Source organism: Pseudophryne corroboree, chromosome 7 (assembly GCF_028390025.1).
Source record: "Pseudophryne corroboree isolate aPseCor3 chromosome 7, aPseCor3.hap2, whole genome shotgun sequence".
In the NCBI taxonomy this organism is placed as follows: Eukaryota; Metazoa; Chordata; class Amphibia; order Anura; family Myobatrachidae; genus Pseudophryne; species Pseudophryne corroboree.
This window is the reverse complement of record NC_086450.1, coordinates 422,284,437-422,293,610: the sequence shown is the minus strand read 5'-3', so window position 1 is coordinate 422,293,610 and position 9,174 is coordinate 422,284,437. Positions and strand designations below refer to the sequence as shown.

Here is a 9,174-nt window from a genome sequence, read left to right as displayed (position 1 = left end):
TTCTGCGTTCTTTTTCTGTCCAATTCAATTATGCCACCTTTTTTTTTTTTACCCGGAAAAAAAAAGAATCTATTTTTTGGCATATATATATATATATATATATATATATATATATATATATATATATATATATATATATAAAATGTGCTTGCTTTGGTGTTATTCTCTACATTTTTTAGACAGCCATAACAAAACACCTGCACACAGGAAATAACAGCATTAACAAACCCCCTAAATTATAAGTTTTGCTGGAGTAAGTGCTAAAAACTTTCCCAAATATACAAGATAAACTTCCCATGCCCTGAAATCACCAAGATTTTTAACTCTGTGTTCATACTGACGACATTAATGATAACAAACTATTGTTATCAGCAACTGCACACTGACATACCTACGACCTGCGTTTTCCTATAGACTTAAACGGCGGAAGTCTATTCGGCATAGGAAAGCAATTGCTTCCAATTACAAGTAGATAAACAAATAACATCAGATCAGATAGATTTATGAGTTATTAGAAACCAACCTGTAGTTTAGATTTAGTGGCCCACTCAAACAAGTATTACCCATAGACTGCACAGGAAAAGTGGCGAACAGTATATACAAGAAATAAAAGGGGGACATTTACTAAGCAGTGATAAGAGCGGAGAAGTGAGACAGTGGAGAAGTTGCCCCATCAACCAATCAGCAGCTCTGTATCATTCTATAGTATGCAAATTATAGATGTTACTTCAGTGCTGATTGGTTGCCATGGGCAACTTTTCCACTGGCTCACTTCTTCGCTCTTATCACTGCTTAGTAAATGTTCCCCTTAGCCTTACTGTTCCCATGCTACTATCAGGCAGTAACTCCTAGGGCTAGTCTTAGTAAAATATCTAAAAAGGACCATATCAACTAGACTCTAGTGATCCTTTTCTAGAATGCATTGGATAAGAGATAGAATCTGACTGGTTGCTATGGACTACAATTTTTTTTTAAAGAAACATTAACATATACCACAAAATTAAACTTACTGGGTTACAAACCTTGGGGCAGATGTATTAAGCCTGGAAAAGTGATAAAGTAGTGATAAGTGCAAGGTGATAACGCACCAGCCAATCAGCTCCAAACTGTCAATTTACATATTGGAGCTGACTGGCTGGTGCGTTATCACCTTGCACTTATCACTGCTTTATCACTTCTCCAGGCTTAATATATTATAGAGTGGCCTGAGAATGGGAGAAGGATTAAATCTTTGAGAGCGATAAAGTGGCAACCAATCAGATTTTAATCATTGATCAAGCACAGACTATTAAAATGACAGTTATTTACCAATTGGATGCTATTGGCAACTTCTTCACATTATCTGTCTTGAAGGTTTGATACATCTCCCCTTGAGCATCACATAACGCCCCTAAAATGTACTTTGTACACATTATCCCCAAAACAGCAAAAATGTGGGGATGCCACAACAAGGAGACGCATTACCAGCGCTGGCTGTTGATGCAAAGGCAAGTAACATAGGAGCTCTCTTGGCACGGATTTCCCGCAGTTCTCCTACTTAGAAGAGCTGGATAACAAGTTAATACAATTAGATGTCACCATATTTGGATTCATACTTTATTCCAAGGAGATACAAACCGATGGCTTCCACCATACTGTCCTTATGCAAAATCACGACCACTCAACCTGGCCAAATGAGCATCTGCTTACCTTAGGAACTATTGCTTACTTGGAAAATGCAGGATCCCGGTAACTCATCACATGTGATTCAAAGGTTATTAATCACATGCGTTAGTCACTACAGGTAATCTAGTTAAGGCATCGATACATGCAGCTAATAGTCAATTTCTCAGGTTCTCCAAAAACAAACAAAACAAAAAAAACCTCATTGTATAATGCAAAAAATAGAATAAAAAATGTCATCCAGGCCAACAGATTGTGTGTAATTCACGGGTGATTCTTCAGCACCATTAGGAAATTAGGTTCCATCAGAGATTTGCAGCTGCTATCCCTCACAGAGGTAAAGAATAAAAAACTGTCTGATATTCCGTTAGCGGCCTTTCCGACTGAGTTTCTAGTAAATCGTAAAATTACCTAAATTCCTTGTGTTCTGTTTTATACATTTTGCGCCGCTCTTCTACAGCGAAATGCAAAATAGTGATTAAAGTGCGACAGTACGGCTTTAAAAGGGACTGACTCCAGGACTCCTTCCCGTTGGATGGAATATGGAGGTTAGGCCGGGTGTAAAAGGGGTCATGCGACTACGTACAATTCCTCGCGATCCTCTTTGCAGATCTTATAACCGCAGTCCAGAAATTGTGACCATGCCCAGGTTGTTTTGCTTTGCTCGCGTGGCGGCAGCAGAAAGGCCACGCTAATTGCCACCATCATGTGCCAAAGGCTGTGGGTGTAATAGTAGTTGGCGCTGGTCTCCGCAAAGACGTAGACTGAAATAGCGATTAAAGCCAAGGAGACCCCGGGTAAGAGGAAGAAGACCCAGCGCTTCCAGCTGGGCGGGTAGCAGTGGCGACGCCTCACCCCTCGGACGCCCTGAAATGGAAAAGAGGGATAACGTCATTCAGGGACATGTAAGAAAACAAGGCTTCCAATATCTTTCAAGACGAAGTAAACATTCTGTCGGGGAAATGAGGACATTACCCATGAAATCACCAGGATTATCAGAGCGAACAGACAAGGACCCAGCATGTTCCAAATTCCTCTGCGGTTAAGTTGCATAGACATAGCGATAACTAACGTTCCCAGCAAAAATAGGACCTAAAACCAGTACAAGAATAAGAATAGTGTTACAAAAAACAACCACCACCATACAAAAAGCTTACTTATCACGTCAAACATTTTTAACTTTCCCATTCCTATAGCAACATGACTAGATATTTATACGACTGCCAGTTTTAAGATTTATCGGGCGTATCTTAATGGAAAGCTCATCCGTCACACTTGGCATAATTCCCAAACTTGTAACTGGAGCTGCTATTGATGCTGATGACACTATGTGGCTGACACAAGTCGGCACGAGGTTCAATCGGAGCCTCATGTTATATGCAACTGCGCAGATTTCCAGCCATTACGATGGGGAAATACTGACGGTCTTTAACTAATAACAAGCGGGATATGTCTTCCTTCCTACCTATAGAGTAACGTATTAGCAAGCAATATGCCTATAGACCCTCATGCCCCAAGGTGTCCTATAGAGGTTGCACACATAGAAAAAAAAGGTGAACGGTTTCTTGTTTTTTTTGAATCCTTAAATACGGACATCTCTTACAAAAACTAACATACTGTATACACACAAATGCATGCGTATGTACACACACGTAATACAAAATGGGATGCAATCACAATATCCACAGTTATGATGCGGACATGTAAAATTCTGCAGGGACGGGGGGGTTAGGCTACAAGAGAGAGGTCGGGCACCAGAGAGATGGTTAGAGATGTACTCCCCGCCAGAAGCACCGCACAATGAGCTGGAAGTCATCATGACATTACAGTCAGACCCAGAAGACACCGCCTGGAGTTGCCAGACCAAGTAAGTCACCAGTAGACCACCAGGGACGTTTTGTCAACATCCTAGTCATGCCGATATTTAATCAGTGCAGCCATGGTCAATGTCATCGTCAACAAAATATACCATCCCCCATACAAATACACACGTACTTTTGTTTTTAGAAATTAATAGATACACTAGAAGAAAAATAGTGTTTTAGAGAACGATAAGATGATCAGTAGGGGGCTTGTCACTTACATATTTCATAGTCTTCTTCAGCCTGGCCATACATAGTATGGTCACCCAGATGGCAACAACAGAACCGAAGAAATCGCAGAACTGCAGCGTGTCGTAGTCCATGATGCACATGACCGTTACTCCAGGCTGGTCGCAGGCGTGATAAAACTGGAAGAGCCACACAGAAATGCCATGTGAAGCAGAAGACGCAAGCATATCCCCACTCTCCCTAGCTCAGACGGTGTGGTATGGAGGGTCGGCCACACTTAGGTAGACAGTGTCTAGGTCGACCACTATTGGTCGACAGTAACTAGGTCGACAGGGATTCTAGGTCGACATGTCAAAAGGTCAACATGAGTTTTTTTTATTTGGTGTTGTTTTCTCCGTACAGTGACCGGGAACCCCAATTAGTGCACCGCTTTGTTCGCCATGCTGTGGGCAAGGAATAGGTTACTATTCCCAATTGTAGTCCACGTGGATCGTTAAGTATGAAAAAAAAAAAAAAATGGGAGGAAAAAAATCATGTCGACCTAGAGACCCTGTCGACCAATAGCGGTTGACTTAGACATTGTCGACTTAGGTGTGGTCGACCAGGAGACCGGATACCAGCTCAGGGACTCAGACACTATGCCAGCCTTACACTCTGGGGCAAAGAGCAGGATGAAATGTTATCACAGAGGTGCCCAACTCGCAGATCAGCAAATTACATTAGTGGGGTCACACGATCTGTATATATCAGATAAGTATCACACTGTTGGGATCCGCCTCTTTTGGGGCCACAGCGAAAAGGAATGAGCCTTTGAGTGAATAACAGTCTCATTTACAGTTTTAAAAACACCAATTCAGCCATATCAGCAGGGCATGCCTGGGACTTGTAGTCCAACAACAGCTGGTGAGCTAGAAGTTGACAATGGCTTACCTTTGATGTAGATGCATAACATGTAGCTAAGGTGGGATGCTTACTACGGACAGGATATTATCTCACAGTTCCCGGATAAGCCATATTAAGGAGCGCACTTCATGCACGTACCGTTGAGAAGAACATGGTGTAGGTATAGACGGCAGCCTCAACAAAGTACAGATGGGAAACTGCCACTATGATGGTGGGCACGAACAGCAGGTTACTGAGTGTCAGCAATATTACGGCCATTAACTGCCTCGCAACAGACAGTGCATTCCTGTCATCCGTACAGCTCCAGCCAGCCCAGCCTGTGAGACAAAGCAATGGAAATTAAATCCGGTACTGCCAACTAAACGACATCAAACAATAAAACCCGTCAGTGAGGTCCACCCTTCGCTTTTCAATGAACAAACACCATTTCCAGACTGCAGCTGCCTGTAAATGTAGGTATTTAAATCCCTAATTGTAAAATGTGCAGCAAGTCAGTGGACAGGAGGGGTCAGCACTGTAAGACCCATTCTGCATTTCAGTAACCCCTGTGTGGTGGAATCACTCTGACATTGGGGAAGGGATAGGGGGTGGAGAAAGAGAGTATAATAGATCGAGCAGTCTAAATCCACCAGTTCAGGTCCAGGCAAATACTGCTCTCTCCTGCTTTGTCGCTCATTGATCACCGTGTCCGTCAATAAATAAACAGAATGGCGACACAGTGCTTTATAGCAGATGATACAATGAAGACATTTGCATATAACATATACTGAAACTCCAGGAGATGGTCATAGCTGAAGATAGTAGAGTATCATTTGCATCACGTGCAAAGATTTTTTTTTCTTCTGATGTACAGCAAACCTCTGAAGAGATTCACCAATAGGGCAGTACATTCAGCCTGCCTAATAGAGAATAGGTTACATAGAGCAGAACAAGTGTTCCGGATGTTCCCTGAGCAGTTCTCACCTGCTTTGCAACTGCAGGCCGCATAGAGAAACCCATTTCTCCGCAGCAGTCGGCATTCTCCATAGGGACCACAGTCATCCAGGCAGGGATTGAGGTACGCAGTCACAATCACTCTGGAGATCTGCTGCTGGCATGCACTGGGGGAAACATAAAACATTTATCTAACATCGCACAGAGAAACAAAACTCCACAAAACTATACTCACAGGCTAAACGTTGTATTATAAGCACTGCAAATATTGCTGATTGCTACAGTGCGGTGCATTCACCCTATCCATGTCTTTAGCAAAAACATGGGGGGAGGAGAAGAGATTTATCAAATATGTACAGATTGAGATGCCCCCCATCCCCCACCTACCTCCCCCAACCCAACCAGCAAATGAGCAGGATCACCAGAGACCAGAGTACGTAGCATAGCAGTCATATGGGGAGAGAGATATTATCCCATCTCAGCAGCATCCTATGATGCACAGTGACCAACAGAATAGACCCTGGATTTATGCCCCGCCAGAGAAGGACATTCATTACGGTAAATAAATGGCCACTTTAATGGAGATATTAGGGACACTTCAAAATGTATTAAATAACTATAAAGTTAGTAAGAAAGAGAAGGGTCTCAGTCTCTCACTTAGTAGGCTAGCTGCACTCTGCTGTGGGGTATCTAACAGGAGCTGTAGCGGAAGCTTCAGCACGTCGGCAGTTGAGTAATCACCACCGCAGAGACGCTGGCAGGATGGAGTTTACAACTACTGACCATGGGCAGACGATGCAGCTAGACGGAGGTAATGTACAGAGGGGCTGCATAACATGTCCCCTACTAAAGAGGAGAGTGCAGGTACAGTTCGCTACATTCTGCTAACAGCTGGCAAGGAGAAGAACAAAACAAAAACCCTCTGATTGCATGGATAGTTGGTGCCAACACTGATCCCTATCTTGAAGCAAAACTGCAGTTGTGGAAGATCCCGCTGCACCAATATGCTGCAAGCATCACCAGTCTGTAATGACTGTACCACATATGAGACCATGGGGCAGATGTATTAACCTGGAGGAGGGATAGAGAAGTGATAAACCAGTGATAAGCACAAGGTGATAACACACCAGCCAATCATTACGGATTTGAAAAATGACCGTTAGGAGCTGATTGGCTGGTGCGTTATCACCTTCCACTTATAACTTTATCCCTTCTCCAGGCTTAATACATCTGACCCCATAAGACATAAGTGCACCGTATTGCCTATGCTGGTGTTAAGACGCTCACACAAGCAGGAGGGAGATCCTACAGTCCAGGCATTTCTATTTGCATTAGGGAACACATGTACAGTCTGTTTGATCGCACAAGTCAACATACACTGCAATAATACAATGGCCTGACACAATTTGTTATTGACATTTGGCTAAACGGTTTACTTAATAAACACAAGAGAGAAACCAAACAGACAGGTGATGCTAACTTGCAGCAATCGCTCACTCATTAACGAGCCCGCTGCTTCTCTTTCCTTTTAGAATTAAAGCGGCAGAGCTATTTAAGCGAAATCCTATTTTTATGTACTTTATTTTAGTTTTGTTAATGAAAGAAAAAATACATTTAAGGCTAAACGGTTAAATCACAGAGCCATCGGTATAGTAACTACATGCCTCACTAACTGAGTGATTGCGATGTCCGCAGCGCTGATTATACGGCCATATATAGCATTTAAGAGCACACATTTAAATAAGCAGAATGACCACTGACGCTGTGCATTTACCTCTCATCCCCTGAGCACAGCACTTGCATAGATAGGTACCACCTGTCCGTCTCTGGGTAGGGAAGGTTGTGCGTCCACTCGGCGGTACGCTCAGACAGTCTGAAAGGATAACCCTGAAAGAAAGCTGTGATAAAAGGGCAGCGTATCAGGTAAAGTTTATGCACAGTTGGAATTACACAGTTCCTGCCAATAGCTGCAAAGGCCGATAAAATCCTCAGAAGCAAGAAAGAAAGAAAGAAAGAAAGAAAGAAAGAAAGAAAGAAAGAAAGAAAGAAAGAAAGAAAGAGAAAAAGAGAAAAAGAAAGAAAGAAAGAGAAAGAGAAAAAGAAAGAGAAAAAGAAAAAGAAAGAGAAAAAGAAAAAGAAAGAGAAAGAGAAAAAGAAAGAGAAAAAGAAAAAGAAAGAGAAAAAGAAAGAGAAAAAGAAAGAGAAAAAGAAAGAGAAAAAGAAAGAGAAAAAGAAAGAGAAAAAGAAAGAGAAAAAGAAAGAAAGAAAAAGAAAGAAAGATTTTGTGTCCTCAAAAATTGTCAGTCTGATAAATTCCCTGGTCTGTCACCCTAGTCAGATTTTATTTTATTATTGTTCTTCCCCTTTTTATCCCCATTTTAAGGTGTTGCCTTCCTTCAGACCAACACAATTACAAGTTATTAGAGCATGTATTTCTTTTCCTCCTTACTATAGGACTATAAATTACCAGACGCCTCGCTGCAGACCCAATCAGCCTCCTCCCTTCTGCCTAGATCAGGGTAATGACAGGAGATTAAGGGTTACCCTCAGGCAAAATACCTGCACACTATACGTACACAGGGGAGCATGCAGACATCTCTAGAGACAAGTAATCTGCACACTGGCGATATTTGTGCAAATAAGGTGTTTTCAAGCTCAGCACGTAACCAGATGGGAAGAGAAAAATCATTGTATCAAACGAGATTGTTTGAAATTGCGATTTTAAGTGCATTTAACTGTGTGGTGTATGGTTTAGAACGTTTGACGTGTCATTTCAGGTGCTCTAAGGTAGGTCATTGCAGTTGAAATCTTGTGTTAATTGCCAACTAAAAAGCCTTGTAAAACGCTACGAGTTGCAGACAAGCGTTTACACACACATCCGCCTCTAACAAGCGGTTAGAGAACAAAATGCATACTGCAGCAGAAATGCAGTATTCTACTGTAATCTGTAAGATCTAGGATTACAATATAATCTATTTATAAAACCAAATGAGGTGCGCTGTGTACTGTAGTAGTTTCCTGCCACTGCCGTGTATAGGAGAATGATGTACTGTAGTAGTCTTCCGCCGCTGCCGTGTATAGATGAACGTGTACTATACAAGTCTCCTTATGCTGCCGTGTATAGGGGGTGCACTGTGTGCTCTAGAAGTCTCCCTATGCTGCCGTGTATAGGTGAACGTGTACTGTACTAGTCTCCTTATGCCGTCGTGTATAGGAGGTGCACCGTGTACTGTACTAGTCTCCTTATGCCGCCGTGTATAGGAGGTGCACAGTGTACTGTGCAAGTCTCCTTATGATGCCGTGTATAGGTGAACGTGTACTGTACTAGTCTCCTTATGCCGCCGTGTATAGTTGAACGTGTACTGTACTAGTCTCCTTATGCCGCCGTGTATAGGAGGTGCACAGTGTACTGTACTAGTCTCCTTATGCCGCCGTGTATAGGAGGTGCACAGTGTACTGTGCAAGTCTCCTTATGCCGGCATATATAGGTGAACGTGTACTGTACTAGTCTCCTTATGCCGCAGTGTATAGGAGGTGCACAGTGTACTGTACTAGTCTCCTTATGTCGCCGTGTATAGGAGGTGCACAGTGTATTGTGCAAGTCTCCTTATGCTGCCGTGTATAG

The 9,174-nt window shown here is 42.5% G+C and overlaps 1 protein-coding gene across 1 annotated transcript in view; it reads right to left on the bottom strand.

Annotated features, from left to right (window-relative positions):
* Window positions 1-1,241: 1,241 nt before the first annotated feature.
* The window catches only part of PGAP6 (post-GPI attachment to proteins 6), a 68,956-nt gene continuing 61,023 nt past the window's right edge, over window positions 1,242-9,174 (bottom strand). The window contains exons 8-13 of the mRNA XM_063934813.1: window positions 7,324-7,447; window positions 5,580-5,716; window positions 4,755-4,933; window positions 3,746-3,892; window positions 2,638-2,754; window positions 1,242-2,529 (exon numbers count right to left, since the gene is read on the bottom strand). Coding sequence (XP_063790883.1) covers window positions 2,233-2,529; window positions 2,638-2,754; window positions 3,746-3,892; window positions 4,755-4,933; window positions 5,580-5,716; window positions 7,324-7,447 — 1,001 coding nt within the window. The 3' untranslated portion in view covers window positions 1,242-2,232. The remainder of the gene's footprint in view (window positions 2,530-2,637; window positions 2,755-3,745; window positions 3,893-4,754; window positions 4,934-5,579; window positions 5,717-7,323; window positions 7,448-9,174) is intronic.